General features: G+C 35.8%; 4 protein-coding genes across 5 annotated transcripts; 2 read left to right on the top strand and 2 right to left on the bottom strand.

The window, feature by feature from the left end:
* Window positions 1-2,165: 2,165 nt before the first annotated feature.
* On the top strand, window positions 2,166-6,965 carry Vps8 (vacuolar protein sorting 8). Of its 2 annotated transcripts, none has more exons than XM_075308689.1 (4): window positions 2,166-2,555; window positions 2,663-3,976; window positions 4,036-4,887; window positions 4,949-6,965. In XM_075308689.1, the coding sequence occupies exons 1-4, from the start codon at window positions 2,457-2,459 to the stop codon at window positions 6,527-6,529; spliced, it is 3,846 nt and encodes a 1,281-aa protein (XP_075164804.1). In that variant the 5' UTR covers window positions 2,166-2,456; the 3' UTR covers window positions 6,530-6,965. The 2 variants fall into 2 exon arrangements, with proteins under 2 accessions (XP_075164804.1, XP_075164803.1); XM_075308688.1 differs by having other exon boundaries at window positions 2,660-3,976.
* Window positions 6,966-8,053: 1,088 nt separating this feature from the next.
* Window positions 8,054-10,772, bottom strand: Bulli (regulator of MON1-CCZ1 complex protein bulli). The gene is made up of 6 exons (XM_075308690.1): window positions 10,576-10,772; window positions 10,017-10,497; window positions 9,568-9,957; window positions 9,240-9,498; window positions 8,245-8,849; window positions 8,054-8,179 (listed from the first exon to the last, which is right to left on the bottom strand). Exons 1-6 carry the CDS (start codon window positions 10,675-10,677, stop codon window positions 8,109-8,111), a joined length of 1,908 nt encoding a protein of 635 aa, XP_075164805.1. The 5' UTR covers window positions 10,678-10,772; the 3' UTR covers window positions 8,054-8,108.
* Window positions 10,773-12,958: 2,186 nt separating this feature from the next.
* On the top strand, window positions 12,959-14,924 carry BHD (folliculin). Its single transcript, XM_075306020.1, has 5 exons — window positions 12,959-13,402; window positions 13,524-14,048; window positions 14,106-14,367; window positions 14,430-14,532; window positions 14,596-14,924. The coding sequence occupies exons 1-5, from the start codon at window positions 13,001-13,003 to the stop codon at window positions 14,714-14,716; spliced, it is 1,413 nt and encodes a 470-aa protein (XP_075162135.1). The 5' UTR covers window positions 12,959-13,000; the 3' UTR covers window positions 14,717-14,924.
* Window positions 14,925-16,100: 1,176 nt separating this feature from the next.
* On the bottom strand, window positions 16,101-18,728 carry LOC142234619 (uncharacterized). The gene is made up of 4 exons (XM_075305775.1): window positions 18,501-18,728; window positions 18,283-18,430; window positions 17,447-18,212; window positions 16,101-17,312 (listed from the first exon to the last, which is right to left on the bottom strand). The coding sequence occupies exons 1-4, from the start codon at window positions 18,673-18,675 to the stop codon at window positions 16,128-16,130; spliced, it is 2,274 nt and encodes a 757-aa protein (XP_075161890.1). The 5' UTR covers window positions 18,676-18,728; the 3' UTR covers window positions 16,101-16,127.
* Between the last annotated feature and the right edge of the window lie 3,198 nt (window positions 18,729-21,926).

Below are 21,926 nucleotides of genomic sequence, written 5' to 3'. Positions count from 1 at the left end.
CCGACACACTGTAAGATTCTTTACAAACACCGACATTCCGTCCGGAATAACTGATAGTCTGTAAAGTGCATAAGGGGATTTTCACCAAACATTATCAAAAACAATTTATTTCATAATAAAAACTAGCATTTCTGCAATGAAATTAATGATGGATGAAAATTTATGAAATATATAATTAATAAATCAAAACCAGAATTGTGGCAAAAATTCCAGAAAAATTACACTTCCATTCAATGGAAAACTTATTTCATCGCTATTTCAATAGTCACTACTACTCTTGCGGCTGGGGAGCCAATTAAATTACTTTCTTCTTAGTTTAAGATATTAACTTGTTTACATTATATCGATGGCTCAGTATTTTTGTTATGATGTAATATATTTTTATAGGCCTCTATTGGCTTTGTATTACAGAATTTTTGAATAAATAATAATAATAATAAAACTAGGCAAGAAGTATTTTGAAATTCATCAAATAATTTGTAATTTCCCTGCCAGCATTTCAAAGTTCCATTTCATCTTCATCGCTACCACAGACTCGTAAATGTCACTACAACCATCCTACTGTGATGGGGGCAGCATATCATAAAGTACAAAATGTACTTCATACATCTATTTTGCCATCACTACTTTTACAAAAGCCATTTTATTTTTTGTGAAACGCCAAGCGCAACCAGCTTGTTATATTTTATTTAAATAAAAACGAAAATAAACTTCTGAAAACATAGATTTTACGCTTAAAATTGTGAAAGGTATATTGGTGAACAATTTTTGATTTTCCAAATGGAATAAAGTGATTGTTTTTCAAATATTTTACAGACACGCTGCCTCCATCGAATAAAAACACTGGCTGATAGACGCTGCAACGTGTAACTCGCTACTTGTAACTCTACCTCATCATTAATGCAAAAAATTATGTTAAATGTTATATTTTTAAGAATTTGTAAATAATTAATCAAATTATTAAATATCTAAACAAACGTGTTTTACTCGACCACAATGATTCTTTTACCACTATCTTAAAATGTGCTTTTTCTGATTGTTTGGAGGGTCTCTTATTGGCGTCGTTCTAAATTGATCTATAAAGGCACCTAATAATTGCACTCATACGAAACCTTTTTGTAGTAACTTGGCGTGGTACAACTTCTCAATAGTGACGGCGCTTTTCCGACGAGTTTTTGATATCGTATATGATTGTTTTCAACGTACTGGGGATTCTCAGAAGCGCCCCCAAATTCAAAAAATGTTGGCAGGGTTGTGGATTACTTCAGGAATCATTGCATTTTTGTTTTCTTCCAGTTTTTACAAAAAAAACTGGTTTCACCCTTAACTTTTGGTCCATCTCCATTGCTTATCATTCTTATTTTTTTATCAAGGCATATTAATTAAAGGTAACGTCACGAGCAAGCGTGTGTACACCCCATGATATTTAGAAAGTAAAACTAAAATTACAGGTCACTTAAGTTGACATTTTGTGTATGTGTAGTGTTGTTGTATTGTAACACAATGTAAATAAAAGCAATATTTGTGTAAACAAACCTACTAAACGTAAACAATGTATTTGACAAGATGAATGTCGATATTAGTCACCTGATTGCATGACTTTACCTCTTTAATATGCCTTGTTTTTTCGTGTTGTTATGATATTTGTTCGTGCAGTGTAATGGCAAAACTTGAAATAACACAAAACAAATGGGCGAATCTCTTTCGAAATGTCTATCTGACAGTGTACGGTTCGCTTTATAGTCATGACGGTGCATAATCGAGATTTCAGCCGAAATCTACTTTGACCAGATTTCCGTAATAGCCCATTCACATTAGGCTTGAAATCTACTAAAAATGGTTTTGAAATCCTTTTTATAAAGCAAATGACGGTTTAATAGCTCATTCACATTAGGCTCGAAATCTACTAAAAGTAGATTTGAAATCCCTTTTTTATAAGGCAAATGACAGTTGAAATCTAGTTAACGTAGATTTTGGAAGTGTAATGTGAATGAGGTATAAATCTAGATAAAGTGGATTTTAAAATTATAAGGTGTATGAGGTTTAATAGTGTGAACGCAGTGTTATTGTTAGCAGTAATAGTACCGTATTTACTTCATCATGTACGTACTGTCATTCTCATGGGAGACCGGGAGCACTTTTATGTCAGTATGTGGTAACACTGTTCCAATTGTGCAAAGACAGACGGTCAATTAGTTTCTGGTTAAAAAATTGCTGGTATTATAGAAAATATTAAATATTTGTTAGAATAAATGCATCCTAACGGCGGAGCACGACACAATGTGTTACACCAATAACAGTTCACTTTAATATTAACAAAACAAAAGCAAGAAATAGGACAACAAAAAGCACAGAATTTGCATAGTCAGATGATGTGGGCGGATTAATGCCGCATTAATCCAAATTTTTGATAACAAATATAAATTCATATTTAAAGGATATTTTCAAGCGAAAATATGAACGAATTAAAGGCTCCATCACTAAATTCATTGCTGGGTTCAGATCGTGGTTCCACAGATAGCTTATTGGTCGAATCTTTGATTGATGTTGAAGAGGCAAGTACTTGGGAGGGGGTGGGTGGAACATATGATTACTGTTGTCAGTTTAAATTTTTTTGTTTGTTTACATTTAATTTGTGTCGTCATTCTTTTTGTTCTAGCAGTTGGACGATGTCGAATATTCCATACCTCCAGCAGGGGTATTGCCCTCATTGGAGACCGTGTTGAGTGAATTCGAAGCTGACTCGGACATTGCTTCTGAGTTGGGTATTCCCACAAGTACTCCCACACCATCGATTGCCGAGGAAGGCAGTGTTCGCATGAGTGGCACAGGAGGAGGTGGTGGCGGTGGCAGTATTATGCGTTATTCAATGCTTCAGGGAGTTTCTACACAAGTATCCTCAGCTGCAGATCGAATTAGTGCGGGAATGGCGTCGTCATGTGCTGTGTGTAATCACTTTTATGCTGTCGGAACTTCCCACGGACATATATTGAATTTTGATGCTACGCAAACACTTCGTTGGGCCCATCAGGATAAACATGGTCAAGGTGCTGTTTCGTCCTTGTCTTTTAATCCCGAATGTAATAGACTACTTGCGGGCTTTGCTCGAGGATTGGTTTTAATGTTGGATACCCAAAATGGAGATGTCATGAGACAATTATTTGATATGGTAACTCCAAATACGGGAATATTACATGTAAAATGGACTTCGAGAGCCGCTATGGCTTTAGCTGCAGATTCGGGTGGATCGGTATGGTCATTAAGTTTCACACGCAAGTTAGGAGTGAGAGGATGTTCTTCGCGCTGCCTATTTAGTGGTGCCAGAGGAGAAGTTTGTGCCGTGGAACCTTTGTTAAGTCAGACTGGAGAACATCATGATTTAGACCAATATTGCATAGTGGCATTGGCTACCTTGTCAAAATATTTCATTGTCACCATTCGGCCACGCTTAAAAGTTGTCAAATATCATTTACTACAAGGACCCGCAGATTGTCTGCCTGTGTTGGCTTGGCAAATGGTTCTTATACAAGCCGCAGATACCACGAGATCTGTAGACCCAGTACTGGTGGTTGGTAGAGGCAATCAATTATTCTTTCATCAACTTTTCATATCACATGGTCGAATAACATTACTGCTTTTGCGACATATTAATATGCAAACTAATATTCTATCAGCCCACTGGTTGGGTCCAAAATGTGTGGGATGTGTGGATACGTCAGAGATATTGCATTTACTGGATGTACGTACGAGCAAAGAATTAGAATGCATTGATTTGGGTAATGCCAGTATGGTCTATGGTTCGGCACAATTCAAGGGTTTGGCTACAGGAGGAAATGTTTCTCCTGCATTGGCATTGGCAGGAACGCACGCTTGCTATAATTCCTTGGCAGCAAGAGGAGTACAATTGTATGTATTGGGTTCCCGATCTATGCATGTAATAGGTGTGAGGACTTGGATGGAAAGAATCACATACTTGGTAAGCTATTTCATGAACACAATTAAAAATTGTGTATAAACCTTGTGCCTTCATTCCAGGTGAAAAACCATCGTTGGCAAGAGGCATGCGATTTAGCTTTAGATGGCTACAGAGCTGCTGGTGATCGACCCAAAAGAAAACTACAAGCCAAAGAACGTATAATAATGCTATTTAAAGAATATATTGCCGCTTCGGCCAGAGCACCCGACTATTGCTTGGGAGCTATAATAAAATGCCTCATAGTAGTCGAGGAGCTTGAGTTGCTATGGACCCAACTGTGGGAACGTTTACAAAACAAAGAGCTTTTTCTTCATCACATTACGGGACACATCGAAAGCGATGATATTCGCCAGGTAAACCCCATTATATCTCAAGCATTAGTGGAATATTGGTTGAAGATCTCCCCAAAGAAATTGGAAGATGTTATATTGAAAATGGATTGGACATGCCTGGACTTGAATCAGGTCTTGAAAGCGGCAAAGAAATATAAATTGTATAAAGCACAAATCTACTTGAATGCCAATGCGTTACATGACTACACTATGTCATTGACCGAATTAATTCCTTTGATTGACAAAGAACCCACAGATCTTGGCAATTGTTTACTAGTGTATATTTCAAGTTGTTTAGCTGGACGTGGTTATCCACAGGGAGATATTCCAGAGGAATTAATACAAAATGTTAAACATGATGTCTTAAGGTGTTTGACTTCTTTACATTCCACTACGAGCGAACCTGATGAATTACCTTATCCCTATTTAAGGGCATTACTGAAGTTTGATACACGTGAAACTCTAAATGTAATCTCTTTGGCTTTCCAAGAGAAAGAATTCGGAGGGGAACTAGGGTTTTCACAACGCAAGCGAATTATTAATATACTATTGGAGATTATGACACCCGATAAGAATACGGTAAGAATTTGAAAATGGGGAAAATTCAAGTGATAATGTTTTTTTGTCTTTCCTTCCAAAGTGGTCAGAAATCGGTTGTTTACTCAATTTCATAGCCCAACAAATATCAGATTCCTGCCTACCATGCGACACTCAACTCTTGGAAAAGGTTTTGAATTATCTCTCGATGGAAACGATTGATAACGAAACCAGCCGTTTGCATTCAGAGCGTGAAAATGCTTGGTATGAATTGCTAGTTAACAATTGCCTTGACCCCATTAGCAATGATACCGAACAATTAGATTTGGCCAAGAGGGCTCGCTGTTACTACGTACAAGAATATTTACTCGAAAAACTTAAACGATACGATCAGATTCTAAGTTGTTATATAAATAATCCTTTACGCCATGAAATCATGTTTGTCTATATGGAACGCTACGCCAAGGAAACTAATCGTAAAGTATACCAGCAGATAAAGACTCATCTTAAACAATTGCTGGACATCGATGGCAAGGAAACAACACGTATAATTGATCTTTATTATCGCGATAAAGTTGATGAATTACTAGATCTTTTGGCGAATGAGGAAAAAAGCCATTTTATATTTCTTAAAGAACTACAACAAAGAAATGATGATTTGAGCCCGGAACAGTGTGAGAAGTTAATATGCTTTCTGTGCAAATATGAGCCGCACAATGTAGATGAATTTTTGAAAGCCTCCAATTGTTATAATATTGATGGTGCCTTGCATTTGGTCACGGAACATAAATTGTTGACTCCTGCTATTTTTCTGGCTGAAAAGAAGGGCGATTATAATGCTGCTTTCCATTATGCTATGGAATTATTAAAATCCACCAAGACAGAAGATATGACGGAATGTGCAAAATCTGTTTCTGCCTTATGTAGCCGTTGTTCCTTAGCTAGCAAATCTTCTCTAACCGAAACGGAGCGAGAAGCCCTGTGGTTTGAGTTATTAAAATACATTCTCCCATTGGAAAATTTAAAAAGCATTACTAAAACTATGTTGCACGAAGCTTCACAACATGTCGATCTAAGCAATCTTGTTCATTTAGTTATGAACACCCGTAATGTTTCGGGCAATTTCGGTGATATCAAGGAACTACTTTTGAGCATGTTAAATCAATCGAAAGCCGAAACGAATGCCATGGAGATAGCTTTGCGAATTCTAGAAAAGGAAATAGCGGAAGAGCTTCATAAAAAACAAAAGATAGCCTCACGTGGACTACTTATTACAATGATGCATTGTGTTGTATGCAAAAAACGTCTATATAACGAAGCAGCCATAATCATAGGTGCTTGTAGTCATGCTATGCATGTCCCTTGTTCCATTGAATTCCAAAAACAACACACAAAATATGATGATGAGGTGGATAGTCCCTCAACATCATCGAGCAGTAAAAACTTTAGTCATCATAGCTCAAGTAATCTCATGGAGGACAATGCCATTGTCATACAATGTCCATACTGCCTATGCTCTATAGATGACCAAGGGATATCGAAGCCCCTGCAATTAGCCAAGCCTAGTCATAATTTTTCAAACTTTGCTAACGATCAACGATGTAGTAGAAATAACTCATCCTATACACCACCTTGCAATGACTTGGGTGTTTTACAGTTGAAATCGCCACCTAGAAAATTTTAATTTCTATCACACCTCGACAGTCTCGACTAAATGCAAAACCTTATTTATTCCTTTCCATGTGTGATGCACTTGTTATTTTCTCCAACATTTCCCGACATACACGTTGTCCCATATATTAATAAAATATATGTATTAAAATAGTATATTTTTAAACGATATTGCATATTATTTATTATCTAAATGAACATTTATATTGTATACCAACTCATACAACTCAACGCAACTATTCCAATTATAGTTTTTGCTTAAGTTTGGAAATAACTACGTAATTTATTTCCTTTTCTTAAGACTTTGCGTTTTTGACTTCGTTTTATTTTTTTTTATTTTTAATATAAATAATTCAAAATTTAGTTTTGTTATTGAAAATAAGTATTAAAATTAAATAATTACACCAATTACAAAAAAATATATATATACGTAACTATACTATCATTAATTTCTTGTCTTATTATTAAATATGGATAATACGCATTGTAATAATAATACATGATATTGACATTGAGAATGGACATCAATTGGTTAATCACGACTAAAATGTAGCCGCCAGTTATTCAAAATTATATTTATTACTAATTTTATGTTAGCCTGACATAAATACAGGCTGGTTTCTTGTCCATGCGTGCTTAGTGGACATTAAGATATATGAATTGGTATTATTCAGTTATTGAAAAGAAAATGAAAGATACCAATCTACACAAAGCTGGCTATACATGTTTCATTGCAGGCTAATTCGAATTTCAAAGGCTTCGGTAAAGATCTGGCGGAGGGAGATGATTCATTTTGTGGATTTCTTATGGAAATTGATATAGCCCCATCTTCCCGTTTGTTTTATTGAAAATTTGAAATTATGGTCCTATTTACATTCACAACTGATTCAATACTTCGGCTACCTAACGACCAAAATCCAATCAATCACAGAAAAAATATCAACTAAATATTTCCAGTTAAAATATTGACTGAATTAAAATGTTAAGACATTAACCTCCATTTTCATGAAGCTCCGTTAGTTCTACGTTAGCTAACGAACTTTTAAACCATGCTATGTACATAGGAACATAATTGCTGAACATTTTTCAGTTAAAGTTAACCGGAGAAAAGATATTTCCATTTTTCTTTTTGTTAACTGGCAGTTAAAGCCGAACGAAGTTACATGAAAATGGCCGTAACTTGTATAATTAAAATTTTAAATGAAATTAAAAAATCAATTCAGTTTTTCAATTGAAAAATTCCTGATTGAAACATAATTTTTCTTTTGACATCAAAGGATCGTCGATCACCCATTTTCTTTGAGGATATCGCCAATAAGTCTCGTACAATGGGAACAGCAGGTCTCTATTAACTCAAAAATCGAATCAAAAAGTCTTATTTTAGTATTTAAAAAATTTGGAAATTTTTTGGTTGACATTTAGATTAATCGATTTTAGAGATTCGAATTTTTTGATTTGACGTTGTGTTGTATGATAACTTTAAATGCAAATATATCCAATGCTTACGATTGCAAATCGAAATAAAAACATGCAGCGATGATAAAATCTAAGAATATATTTACCAAGTATTTTGCTCAAAATACTTTTGAATATCACGGTGATTGGGCTGTTGGTGTATTGTATAAAGTATTATAATGTTGGACAAATTCATAACATTGCTCGTCTAGAAGCAAAAAAAAAATAGAATTTAAAAAATTATAGAACTATTTCAAATTATCTCATACTTACTTTTCAGAAAGTCAACACTTCCATGGTGTTTCATGTTACGCATTTGGAAAAATTTAAAAACACTATAAAAGGTTATATCATTTTTTGACTTTTGGGCAGCTTCCAAAAATTTTCTAGCTGATATTCGTTCCGCTTCTGTGGTGTTGATAGCAAGCCGTAGAGCATCTACAACTTTACCTTGTCCCAACAAGACTTCAATCACAATCTCATAGGCTTTTATTTTGCTCAACATATTTAAGGCAACTTGTGAAACGGCACAGTCTTCATTGGAATGTGATAGTAGATAACAGGCAATTGTTTTCGATTCCATTAGCAAAGAATATTCAACTAGGCGACGTAGGGTATCAAAACTCTTGTTCCGTATTAGTTCATCTATGATCATTTTACTTAATTCTTCTTGAGCAGCAATATTATGCTTGCATAGCGATTGTAAATAAAGTAAGATAATAGTTTCACATTGTGGTTTCTCAGCAATAGACTGGAAGACTTGACTATGCATATCGATTTGTTCTATTAGAACTTTAGGAGGAACCAATGATTTTGGTGTGGTCTTCACATTTGATGGTTGGGCCATTTGATTTTGTAGTTGCGTTTGCACCCAAGACCTGTAAAGTTTTTGAAAGAAAAATGTTTTAAATGGAAAATTCATTTAGTTCAAAATCAGTTTTATTTCCCATGGACTTGATAGTCTCAGTTTGTCAGTGACTACATATAACCCCATTTCCGCATATAATCTTCAAATCTACTCATAAAAAATTACGAAAAGGGCTTCTGCAAAACCAGATACACAACAAAAAGGTATCCAACGCCTTAACATCAAGCTCCAAGTCCGCAGAACATTTAAATGGAATTAGTAATCGTGCAGAAGAGAGGAATTTTTTTTGCTCAATATGAATCTCATATATGCTCTTTGATGTCTCAAATATTTTTAGTAAATCAGTTCACATATGTTCATAATTTCCTTTGATTTTTAAATTGTCAAACCCATTACTTACGCATATACTGTGTTAATTTTGTTGAATATTGTCTCCAAAACTGGTAGAAATGACCCATTGTATTGCTCACAAACGAGTTGACGGAGTACCTTTAGCAGAGCACTCTTACCATTAATACGTTGCAAAAGGAATTCAGTCAATCTTATTCGATCGGATATTAGAGTACACAATGTTTCAATATCCAAATTTAAATACCACATACAACCAAGTTTTGCATCGATGACAATATTCGGTTGAAATAATACCCAATTTGTAGAATCTAAAAGTATTACAATATCAAATAATAGTTAGTGCAGCTGCAGTCTGAGTATAGCCTTCCATGACTCACATAATTCACATTGTAATATTTGACCATCTGGTAAGAGGCTAGGTAATTTCAAAGCAAATGGTCTCACAGAGCGCCCAGCCGTAACCGGGGTGTGGTATGTCACATCGTTACTTATCTCTCCACTTAATGAGATGTCAAAGAGCAGTGATGTAGCTGAAGCTTGATGATGTACAACAATTAGATTGTCCACAGTGTTAATAGCAAAACGACCTTTTAAACCCAACCGTAAGACATGTTGTTTCCGAGGGGCCAAACCAGGTCCATTTAAAAGATACACTTCGACCTCTATCATACCCGAACTACTAGGTTGGAGTATCAAAACAGCCATAACACCATAAATTTGTCCCAATGTCACTTTGCTCTCTTGTATTTCCCGGTTGTTATTCCCCACTGAAAGCACATAAAGACCTTTGTTTAAAAAAAATCCAAATTAACTGTTATTTACTTACACTCCAGTTTTGGTAATTTAGTTATTGATTTCTGTTTTATTAGCACTGGAATCAAAGAATTTGGACTATCTGTTATGCATAGTATTGCAATATTTGCCTCAGAACACCAAGCAAACCACTTAATGCTCATATTCATGGTCTTTATTGATTTCACTTGGCTCTTCTCGGGTATTACAGTAAATATTTCCACTCCAGAATTGCAAATCAGAGCGCATTCCCGATTATGAACCCATACAAATCCATAAACTAAAGCCTTAACCTGATGGACAATTACATTCTGCAGTTGCGGTTGGTCACCTTGGAAGTGTATGAATTCAACTGAATTTTCTCTTCTCTGAACAGCCAAAATTTGGTTGTCTGGAGAGAATTTTATAGACCGTATGGCACCACCTCTATCACTCATACAAAACGAGATGACTTTATCCTCTGTAGGACCTTTTACCACAACTCCTGTAGCACCTCCTGATCGTACAGCGAAAATCTTTAGAACATTACAGAAGATGGTGTTGGGGAATTTTTACAAATGACCAATAATATAATTTTATTTTAATTTATTTACCTGTTTGTTCGAGTCATCGAAGAACACATTAGTTAACTGACTGACGGCATCAAACCTTATAGGGTTTTTTGATAATTCTATGTAATGGACAGAACTTTCCATTGCATGTATTGCAAATACACAACGATGATGTATATTATCTAAAATTCAAAATTTTACTAAATAAACAAATAACATATGAACAAAAGAATTTTACAGACCAGATTCAAAGAAACAGCTGATCAAAAATCGATAACCGATCTCCTGTGCATGGTATTTCCGATAAAGAACTTCAACACAATAAAAACGGCCGATATTTGGCCGCATTTATTGAATTTTACAGAGTTTCTGAGAATCCCCATCAAGTCGAAAACAGTCTTGTACGATATCCAAAACTCGTCGGAAAGGCGCCGTCAATCTTGAGAAGTTGTACCACGCCAAGTTACTACAAAAAAGCAAGGCATGAGTGTAATTATTTGGTGCCTTTTTAGATAGATATAGAATGACGCCAATAAGAACCCCTTAATGCGTCTTACAGACTATAAGTTTTTCCGGACGGAATTTGTGTTTGTAAAGAATCTTACAATGTGTACAATCGATACGACAATTCGTTGATGACTAAAGCGGACCTTAGACGGTCGGATAAACACTACGACAGAGGTTCCCCTATTTGTTGTGTGTTCGTTCAAGTTTTCCCTTACACTGCACGAACAATTATGATAACAACATGAAGAAATAAGAAGAAACATAAACACAAACAATGAAGATGGATGAAAAGTTAGGTGTAAAGCCATTTTTTAGTAAAAATGGAAGAAACAATAAAAATTCCAAGCTGATTTAGCCATCCCTCATTAATTTCATTGCAGAAATGCTTATTCTAATTATGAAAATAAATTTGTTTTTGCTAATGTTTGGCGAAGATCCCCTTACACGTGAAGATTTGTGCCTTCCAACCGGAAAAAATCAAAAGGGCTGTTTTCTTTTAGCACTGGATACCCTAAGCCATGAAGGACTAAAAGAAAACAGAGTACTCGTTTATCCAGGACATATCCAAAAATATGCAACACTGTCATCAGCTGTTCAAAAATAATCACAGAAAATATGTGAAATCTTGCATTTTTAATGTATGAAATGCTCCAATTAGTAATAAATATTTACTGCTGCGATTATTTATGACACTATACCACTTTGAATTTCATGTTTTTCGATAAATTAGTCACAATAAAGTGCTATTGTGAATCGATGAAGCGTCACTTTATCAAAACACAATCTGGCAAGATCGGCGCGACTTGCACTGATGAGATGTTCTGGATAGAACACCAGTGCAACGATGTTCTGGATAGCCCATACAAATGTTGTATCCAGTGCAAAAAGAAAATGCCAACACGTCCCTGCAACACGCGAACATGACTTTATATTAGCGGATTTGTCGCCGCAACGTGTTGTATCGCAGGGTTTATCCGACCGCATAAGGTGCCCTTAAATAATCGGTAAATGTCTTATCGACCCCATAAACATGCATCAGTATCGATTATGCCTTCGGACTTAACTTATAATGTGGCCAATATATGGGATATGTTCGACACGTCCACTGTCGTCCGGATCAAAGACTTTAGGAAGATAGGAAATTGGCTACTGAGGAGATCAAACCATTTACTGTGTTAGTTTCATACTTTTCGTTTATCGAACCAAACGCGTATACGACCAGTATTGACATAGCATTAAAATGCAAATAAAAAGAAATTAAGTGCACGAAAAAAATTTCCATAAAGAAGAAAATGTAATTTTTTTGTTGTTGGCTAAAATTTAGCATTGTTTCATTAAGGGCCAGTTTCTCAATGTCTTGTTATTATTTATCGTGTCGATAAAACAGCTGATCCCATACAAAAATTTTACTAACCGGAGGTCTATCCTCCGCTTAAAATTAATCGGAGGATGAGAAACTGGCCATAAGAAAATTAAGTTTTTCATTTAAAAAATAAAAACGAAAAACAAATAAAAAAATTACAGACATGTATGGAACTAACATGGTAAATGCAACATTTGGTATGACGCAAGCCAATTTCCTATCTTCCTAAAGTTTATTGTCATTGGTCCGGGTAAACTTATAGTCTGCAAGGTGCATAAGATAGCGATATGAAATGGCTTTTTGGTATTTATTTTTGCCATAATATTTTTGTTTTTCACAACATTTAAATAAAAAAATCCCGTGATTCTATACTTTGAAATACCGAATCCCGGAATTTTTAAAAATCGATACAGAATGACAGCCCTAATCAACACTCATATAAACATTGAATATAGTTTTAATTCACATCTTTTTCAAACGCATAAAATTTTTATTTCTATTGCCGATAATTGGTATCTATGTATTTGACAACACTAAATAGTAACAGCTGTTTGTAAGACGGACATTTGTTTTTATTATTTTTTACACTGAAGACCAATGAACGCAGTTATAGCTCTCTGCCATTTCTGCGAGGCTCACGGTCCCTCCGCCATATTTTGTACACAAACGTTGAGGGATACTAAATTGGAAGATCTGTATCTCAATCGGCCACACAATGCCACCGAACAAACATCGAATAGTATTGCAAGCAAGCAATGTGCAGCCTGTAATTCAGTTGGCGCAACTAATGGTTTATACAGTAAGGACAATGAGAGTGGGGCAACTTTTCTGAGTACTCAAATGTCACCACTGCCAGATGTGGCGGTCTTGGTAAAACAAGCAGCTGTGCGAAGTCTAAGCTGCGAAATAAATCAAAATAAAGATGGAGGTTTCGTCTTTTTTGGCGACACATCAAGAGGTCACGTGCTAAGTCACACATTTCACGTTAACGACTTACAGGTATTGTATTGTGTCACAAATGCACTTTAAGGCAAGTTATCCAGAAGTGTGTTTGATTTCGTTATAGTAAATCTGGTAACGTTCAAGTCCGTTAGTAAATTTCCTCTTTTTATTTTTATAGGCCCGTGGCTTCTATCAACTTTTCTCCATTATAATATTGATGAAGGATAAATATTTTCTTCTCAACACCAAACCCTTTCTCGCAGAGCATTTGCGTAAAATTTCTTTAGAGACTCAAAACAGTGCAAAACGTATTAAAGAGGAGGAGGAACTAAAAGGCTCACCTCGCCAAAGAAGACTTTCGGGTTCTCAGCAGTTGGTGCAAACGCCAAGATCTCTTGTCGAACTTACTGGTGAAGAGAATATATTCGCTATATTGCATTCACATTTTTCCTGGCTACTATTGGCCGGATCAAGATTTCTTACAGAACATGTAACATTTGGTAATTTACCATGGCTCCCACCTCAAAGTACCAGTCATCCTCCACAGCAAAGGCTTACATACAATATTACAACTCTGCCAATGATTCAGAAATACGAGACCTTGGATGATCCTGAGGAATTTTATTCATTGATACACATTAAGCAATTGGTCAAAAAGTCTGAATTTATTGCACTCTGTTATTGTGCTTTAACAGGTGTTAAGGTAGGTGCAAAATTTGGATTCTATTACATCATTATTAATTGTTTAGTTTTGCTGCAGATTATAGTGCGTGGCGATGCAACTCGCACATTTCACTTCATGATGTGCCTCAAAAAACTTTTGCCCGAGCAAATGCATAATTTAATAAGAGTCGATGCCCAACATCAACATTCCATAAGTGCGGATTACAAAATTATTTCCATTTCAAATGAAATAGCTGTACCGATTGCAAGCTCTTCTATATTTCGTATAGATTTTCTCCCGGAAACAGTAGAGGGAAATGATATTTTAATTAAATGGCCTGGAACAGTACCAAACAAATGTAAGTTTCCTCAGACTAGCTTGAAAAATATTCAATCAAATAATTGTTATTCTTTCCTTTAGTGCCCGACTTATTAGTAAAACTTTTAAAAGCTGTAGATGAAACACGTTTCACGGAACTAGTTTTAAACCGACATACTAAAGTTTTAATAGAAGAATGGAAAAAGTAAGTTTAAACTATCAAGGTTTGCAGTATATATTATTTTTTTATATTTTTTTCTCCATATAGCAAAGTGATATGCTTAAATCATGCGAAATCGAGTAATGGTCAAAATAAACTAAAACGTGTTCTAGGCGTTCAACCCCAAGATCAGCCATTAATCAATTATTGGAGTGCACACTTGAACTGACAGTATACATGCCATGGAAATGATATTTAGCAACGGTATCATTGGATTGAGACGCACATGATTTTGCTTACGAAGCATATCATATCTAGAAGTATTTACTTCCCTAATTAGGATGTGCCGAATGTAAATCACACACACACACACACAAAGGAGACTAAGAAATTAAAAGTCGAAATAGTCTAGAAATAAAATAATTTAATAATAACAATTTGGAAGAGTCTTTTTATTTATAATTATTTATTGATAACACTAGCCTTTATAATACAGTGAAACCTCTCAAACGTGGACACTGTGAAATCTGAACACCTCAGAAATGTGTACAGTTGTCTGGAGACCTTTGCTATATTAACACGTTCAAATTAACCCCTCATAACTGGACACCTACCAAATGTGGACAAAATTTAGGTGAACGTAGGTGTCCACTTCTCAAAGGTTTTACTGTATATACAAAAATAGTATTAAGGAAAATATTACAATTAGGTCCTAAAAAATATTATAATTAGGTCCTAAAAGGCCTTTTACTAAAAGCACCAGCTATAAAACATACGTGGGAGCCACCAAGGTGCAATGGTTAGCCTGCCCGCCTTGCAGCCAGAAGGTCGTGGGTTCGATTCCTGCTTCGACCGAACACCAAAAAGTTTCTCAGTAATGCTGGTGACATTTCTGAGGATTTCAAAGCTTCTCTAAGTGGTTTCACTGCAATGCGGAACGCCGTTCGGACTCGGCTATAAAAAAGGGGTCCCTTGACATTGAGCTTAACATGGAATCGGGCAGCACTCAGTGATAAGAGAGAAGTTCATCACTGTGATATCACAATGGACTGAATAGTCTAAGTGAGCCTGATACATCGGACTGCCAACTAACCTAACCTAGGTGGCCAAAATTATCTTTCTGTGGCAAAATGTTTGCTCATGTGAGCCTTTAATGTTATACTCGATCTTTAGAAAGATTTACCAATAATATATATTTTTTTCATTATATATTTATAAATTTTTTTCATGACTAGAAAAATCAACACAGAAAAAATATTTTTGATCTTCAGCCATGAAATTAATTAATTCAATGAATTTTGAATTGAAATTTCTCCAATCAAAGAAATGATAATATCTATCATCTATGTCAATTATTAAATAATCCAATAAAAAAAAAAATTATTGATAGAATTATTTTTCAATATTAAAATTCAATAAAAATTTTAATTGGAAAACTGTTGGTGATATTCTTTTCTGTGAACCAAACTAGAGCTCGTATTAGCTACATATAAAGTACTTTACGTTAACAGCAAAATAGTGTACTTGCGTTCTGAGCATTTAATTGTTGTCCTCAGGAAATTTTTTTATATCAAAAGGTATCCATACTTTTTACAAAAAAAAAAACCGTCATATTGGTGTATAAAAACTTAAAACTTTATTCAAATTGGGTTGCTAGTAGAGTCCACATCAACAGTAGTATATTGAATATATGTTACCTCATAATTTGTTAGAGGTCGTTCTGTTATCTCGTCCACGATATTGTTCGCATTTGTATGCATGATATCACTCTTGAGATTTTCTCCATTCTGATGAGTTTTCTTATGCCGATAATACGATCCGGGCCATCGAAAACTTTTACCACAGTCACCACATGAATATGGTTTTGTGACGGCAGAATGTAGCTTAACGTGACCCTTCAAACCAGATGGCCATTTAAATTTCCTACCACATATATCACAAACGTAGGGATTTTCTCCTTGTGTATGCATATTTCGATGGGTGGATAGACTGGAAGGATATGTGAAAGTTTTACCACATTCTTCACAAGAATAGGGCTTCTCACCAGTGTGTTTGATTTCATGGAATTTTTTTGATTGCAGCGAACTAAATTGACGATCACAAACGGAGCAACGAAATTCACCGGAACTTGGTTTTTTACCCTCATGCACTCTATTGATATGGGTTCGCATCATACCAACACTTTTGAAAACTTTTTGACAAAACTCACAGATATACTTTTTTTCAAATGTATGAAAATTTATATGAATTTTCAATTCGGTACAAGTTGTCTTGCGCACCCCACAATGGGGACAAATATAATTTTTGATTCCAGCATGCCGTTTTTTGTGTATGACTAACTGTGACAATAAGCGAAATCTTCTGGTACAATCTTTTTCATCGCATACAAAAGGCCATTGGGATTTATCCATGTGAATGAAACGATGACCAGTTAGTGAACGTGGATTTGTTAGAATTTTGCCACATATTTCACAGGGATATTTTTTAAGTTCTTTGCCACATTTATGATAAATTCTTTTATGTTTGTTTAGACCAGAGAAACATGTGTACTCCATATTACAGTTTTCTATGGTGCATTTATAAACATTTGGAATACCATTGTGATTGTTGATATGATTTCGCAATTCACTTAATCGATTATAACCACGGTCGCAGCCCTCGAACGTACATGGATATGCAGGCAAACCTTGATGATCTTTTCGGTTATGGGCTTCCAGTCGATGACGATAGCGGAAAGTTTGCTTGCATATATCACATTTGAGAGATTTCTTCATTTTGCTAAATCCTTTACGTTCATATTGGATTTCAGAGTCCTCATAAGGGGGCTACAATACAATTATGGTTAGAATGGATTATTATCAAATTTGATTGTTAACTTTTACACTATGGTAATTGAAAGATTTACATTTTAAAAACATTAGACAAATTGGCGATACATATATAACAAAATATACCTTACCGACTCATTATCCGAGAGTTCATCCGACATAAAAATATTTTGTTCATCATCGCTGATTAGTTTTGCAGAATCTTCACTCCTTAAACTTGGATCAATTTCCGTAGAATCTTTCGTTTTGGAATCTACCATACTATTTTCTTTGCTTTTTGTTTTAATGTTGTTCTTTCTTATCTTTTGGATTTTAATTCTTTTGCTTTTACGTAGGCCATTTTTCTCTATATTTGATTCCTCTGCAGATTTTTCCATTAAGAATTTCATATCGGATTTTGTTTCTGTGACTTCTTCAACAATCGAGCAATCTTTGCTATCTTTTTCGGCAAGAGGGTCTACAGGCCTGCCATTTTTATATTCATTTGGCAATTGCATGTCATCCATTGATTCATATGGCTGGTCATAGGATTTATTATTTAAAATCGCGATATCGCATTGAGGGATATCTTCTCCTTTCATATTACTATGCATTTCGTCTTGACATCCTTGCATTACTTTAAATGTTTCTAGAGATTTGCGGCACATTGCCTGAAAGCTATGAAAGTCCAGAATTTTTTTGTAACAATTCCCACAAACCGAATGTGGATAGTCATCCCAAGGCACACATTTTAAATTTGTACATTCCATTAATTTTACGTCTAAATTATCGGCATAAAATATATTATAACTTAAAGCCGTTGATTCTAATACATCGGAATTTTGTGAGAGAATGCAGAGACACGCTCGACAGTAGGAATCTCTTTTTGACATAATGTTGATTCGCTCAAGAAAATTCCTGAAAAAGTACAAGCATCAACAAATGAATATATCACAATATTGGAATATACTTATTAATGACAACGTACTGGCTGCAACTAACAAAAGCTTTCCAAAATGACATTCCATTGAAGAATTTCCAATTAGATTTGTAATCTTCGCCAAGTCTATCCATCTTTAGAGACTCTTGCATATACTGTTTCCGCAGGAATTGCCATCGAGATTTACATTCTTGAACTACGAAAATTAAAGGATACGCTGATATCATCCGATGTAAGTTTACTGACCACCAAAAAAGAAAACATACCTGACACACCAACAGTAGAGGAAATATTGGTCCATGTTTGAAGTGTTAGCAAACGCTTCCCATGATCAGGATGAGCATTGTTGTAAAGAAACTCGTATTTTTTTACCTCTTCTATCACCAGTTCATTAATAAAATCTTCATTATCGGTCATATTTACTATTCTCGTTTTCAACATTCGAAACAAATTAAGTCGAAACAAATCTAGACCTCCATATGTCCAATACGGTAGTGATGTTTGTTATGATATATTGGGCATGTAACCGGTACCAAGTACCGGTCACATTAGAGAGTTAACATTAGGGCTGTTTTCTTTTAGCACTGGATATGCTAAGCCGTTAAGGACTAAAAGAAAACAGAGTACTCGTTTATCCAGGACATCTCCAAAAATATGCAACACTGTCATCAGCTGTTCAAAAATAATCACAGAAAAGAAGTGGAATCTTGCATTTTTAATGTATGAAATGCTCCAATTAGTAATAAATATTTACTGCTGCGATTATTTATGACACTGTATCACTTTGAATTTCATGTTTTTCAATAAAATAGTCACAATAAAATGCTATTGTGAATCGAAGAAGCGTCACTTTATCCAAATACAATCTGGCAACATCGGCGCGACTTGCACTGATGAGATGTTCTGGATAGAACACCAGTGCAATGATGTTCTGGATAGCCCATACAAATGTTGCATCCAGCGCAAAAAGAAAACAGCCCTATTTTAAGGCCGGTATGCACCTCTAGCGAAAAATTTCATTCCCATAAGAAATGCATTGCTATTTATGCCAACGAAATTTTCGGTAGCGTTCAATTTCGTAAGCTGGTACGCACCAGTGCTGCCGCTACTACTTCAATCGAAGTATTTTGCTTCATTTTCACAAAATTTACTACGTCACTCCTTCTTCCAAAAATCTGCTTCACTTTTTGTTCTGCTTCATATTTTAAAATTTTTCCCCATATTACATAATTGTTTATCCTATTCCTTTAATTACGGTGAACATAGCGATTTTAATCATTGAATTATTAACCGATGTGGACCAATTTTTGCATAGTTGTTAGAGACCATATACTTACACCATGTACCAAATTTCAGCTGGATCGGAAGAAATTTGCTTCTCGTTTATATGGGGGCTATACGTAAAAGTGGAACGATATGGCCCATTTGCAATACCATCCGACCTACATCAATAACAAGTACTTGTGCCAAGTTTCAAGATGATAGCTTCTTTCGTTCGGAAGTTAGCGTGATTTCAACAGACACAGAATTTTACCACGACCCAAAATATATATACTTTATGGGGCCTTAGAGCAATATTTCGATGTGTTACAAACGGAATGACAAAGTTAATATACCCCCATCCTATGTTGGAGGGTATAATAACATGAATTCTATTGTTTTGTTTTCAAAAATGTATGCTACTTCAATTTTATTCAATCTACTCCACTTTTTTCCAAAATCTACTTCACTCAATTTTTCACTAGCGGCAGCACTGGTACGCACCTCTAATGAAAATAACAAGGTTGTCAAAAGCATATTTTGGCAGCAAACATTTAATTTATTACAATCATTGTGTGCGTAAAAGTTTTAAAAGGTCTGTAAATAATAAACAATTTATTTGAGGAATATTTGGAACATATATTAACAATTTTTAAAAGCGATTAGCTGGTTTAAAATTTGTGTACACAGCCCTGTTTTTTTGTTGTAGACTTAAATAAATTTTTGCTACCGAAAATGTCGCTAGAGGTGCATACCGGCCTTTAGGGTACACACAAATAACGGTTTTTAGGTGTTGATCATGCCACGAATAAAGATCGTTGCTAAGGGAAAGTACTATGTTCAGTTTTCAAGCAGAAAACCAGCTTGTTTTCAAGGTTACTTTTTTTAATTAATCGAACTGAAATTAAATCGTCGAACTGAACGGACGTGTTTTTTTTAATAGCGGATTATTTCATCGTAATAAGTACTTATTACGAATTCCACGTGTGGTGGAAAATCAAACCACCATGCAGCGAAATTCAAAGTCATCCACTGGGTTGTTAACATCAGGGCCCAGTGAAGTTATGAATTTGGGCAGTGGCCAAGAGTCAGGCTCAATTAGTCGACGGGTCGACAGGTGGCGACACTTTGGCAAGTCGAACCTTTTCTAAGGTAACGACATCAAAACGAGGTAATCCCTCACGAAAGAGATTCAAAGAACGCAGAAATGCTCTGTTTGTCGACCCAAGCACGTTGTCGGCTAAGCAAAGCGATTCCTTAAAATGGGCTCAAGGAATTCTTGAAGCTGGAAAAAGGGAACGATCACCGGATGAACTGCCATCATCTAAAAGGGATCAAAGATCGCTTGCCTCAGTTGCAAAAGGCAGCCTTGTGATGGCTATTATTAATAAAGGAGCATTGGACGGTATGGTTCCAAAGCAAAAATGGGGGAAATTGGGAACGCGATGTCTGGCGTTTACTTAGATGTGCGAAAAAAGTTTCCCGTACCAAGTCCTCGACGGCAAGATGCTGGATGGTATCGAGGACGATATAAGCTAATAGCAGTTGCGGACCAGAGGTCTATGGATTGCTTTAAAGCTGCTTCGATGCTAATTGGTGAAGTTTGGGAAGGAGCCGCTTTGGAGTTAGTCGATAAAAAAAGACATACCAGCTAAACCTAGAGCACATGCATGGATACCTGCAAACCCTCCTGATACTGAGTCGATACTAAACAGACTAAAGGAATGTAACCACCGCGGTGCAATGGTTAGCATGCCCGCCTTGCATACACAAGGTCGTGGGTTCGATTCCTGCTTCGACCGAACACCAAAAAGCTTCTCAGCGGTGGATTATCCCACCGCAGTAATGCTGGTGACATTTCTGAGGGTTGCAAAGCTTCTCTAAGTAGTTTCACTGCAATGTGGAACGCCGTTCGGACTCGGCTATAAAAAGGAGGTCCCTTGTCATTGAGCTTAACATGGAATCGGGCAGCACTCAGTGATAAGAGACAAGTTCACCAATGTGGTATCAATGGACTAAATAGTCTAAGTGAGCCTGATATATCGGGCTGCCACCTAACCTAACCTAGATCTTCCAACCGCCGATTGGAAGGTTGGTCGTAGTCAGAAGTGAAAAAATCTTGCGAAGTCGAAGGAGACATGAAAACTGCAGACATTGACGAACATCGTATGCGGGAAGTTCCTACAGGCTCAAACATCATCAAAGCTGAACCGCGGATTGTTGCGAGAGTCAACGAGATCTGTGAAGAGGAAGCCCTTGATGACTCAATTGAAGCGGCTGATGTGACGGTGGTTGAAAATTTTGATGGTTCTACGGTTCCTCCAGATAAATCTTCACCATTGTAAGGCCGCTTGTGCTGCCTTAAAAGTTCTCCTGATGAAAGGAGACATAGATATAGTTCTTATTCAAGAACCATACATATATAAGAATAA

This window comes from Haematobia irritans, chromosome 4 (assembly GCF_050003625.1).
Source record: "Haematobia irritans isolate KBUSLIRL chromosome 4, ASM5000362v1, whole genome shotgun sequence".
Taxonomy (NCBI): Eukaryota; Metazoa; Arthropoda; class Insecta; order Diptera; family Muscidae; genus Haematobia; species Haematobia irritans.
The sequence above is the reverse complement of the archived record's forward strand: the minus strand, read 5'-3'. Positions and strand labels throughout refer to the sequence as shown.

Excerpts from the sequence above, each read along its gene's own strand:
- Vps8 (XM_075308688.1), top strand. The coding sequence starts at position 2,457 with ATGAACGAATTAAAGGCTCCATCACTAAATTCATTGCTGGGTTCAGAT. Across the intron at positions 3,977-4,035 it reads TGGAAAGAATCACATACTTG|GTGAAAAACCATCGTTGGCA; the intron begins GTAAGCTATTTC and ends CCTTCATTCCAG. Across the intron at positions 4,888-4,948 it reads TGACACCCGATAAGAATACG|TGGTCAGAAATCGGTTGTTT; the intron begins GTAAGAATTTGA and ends TTCCTTCCAAAG.
- LOC142234619 (XM_075305775.1), bottom strand. The coding sequence starts at position 18,675 with ATGTTGAAAACGAGAATAGTAAATATGACCGATAATGAAGATTTTATT. Across the intron at positions 18,431-18,500 it reads CTCTACTGTTGGTGTGTCAG|TTCAAGAATGTAAATCTCGA; the intron begins GTATGTTTTCTT and ends TAATTTTCGTAG. Across the intron at positions 17,313-17,446 it reads AACTCTCGGATAATGAGTCG|CCCCCTTATGAGGACTCTGA; the intron begins GTAAGGTATATT and ends ATTGTATTGTAG.
- BHD (XM_075306020.1), top strand. The coding sequence starts at position 13,001 with ATGAACGCAGTTATAGCTCTCTGCCATTTCTGCGAGGCTCACGGTCCC. Across the intron at positions 13,403-13,523 it reads TTCACGTTAACGACTTACAG|GCCCGTGGCTTCTATCAACT; the intron begins GTATTGTATTGT and ends TTATTTTTATAG. Across the intron at positions 14,533-14,595 it reads TTAATAGAAGAATGGAAAAA|CAAAGTGATATGCTTAAATC; the intron begins GTAAGTTTAAAC and ends TTCTCCATATAG.
- Bulli (XM_075308690.1), bottom strand. The coding sequence starts at position 10,677 with ATGGAAAGTTCTGTCCATTACATAGAATTATCAAAAAACCCTATAAGG. Across the intron at positions 10,498-10,575 it reads TCGATGACTCGAACAAACAG|ATTTTCGCTGTACGATCAGG; the intron begins GTAAATAAATTA and ends AATGTTCTAAAG. Across the intron at positions 9,499-9,567 it reads AATATTACAATGTGAATTAT|ATTCTACAAATTGGGTATTA; the intron begins GTGAGTCATGGA and ends TAATACTTTTAG.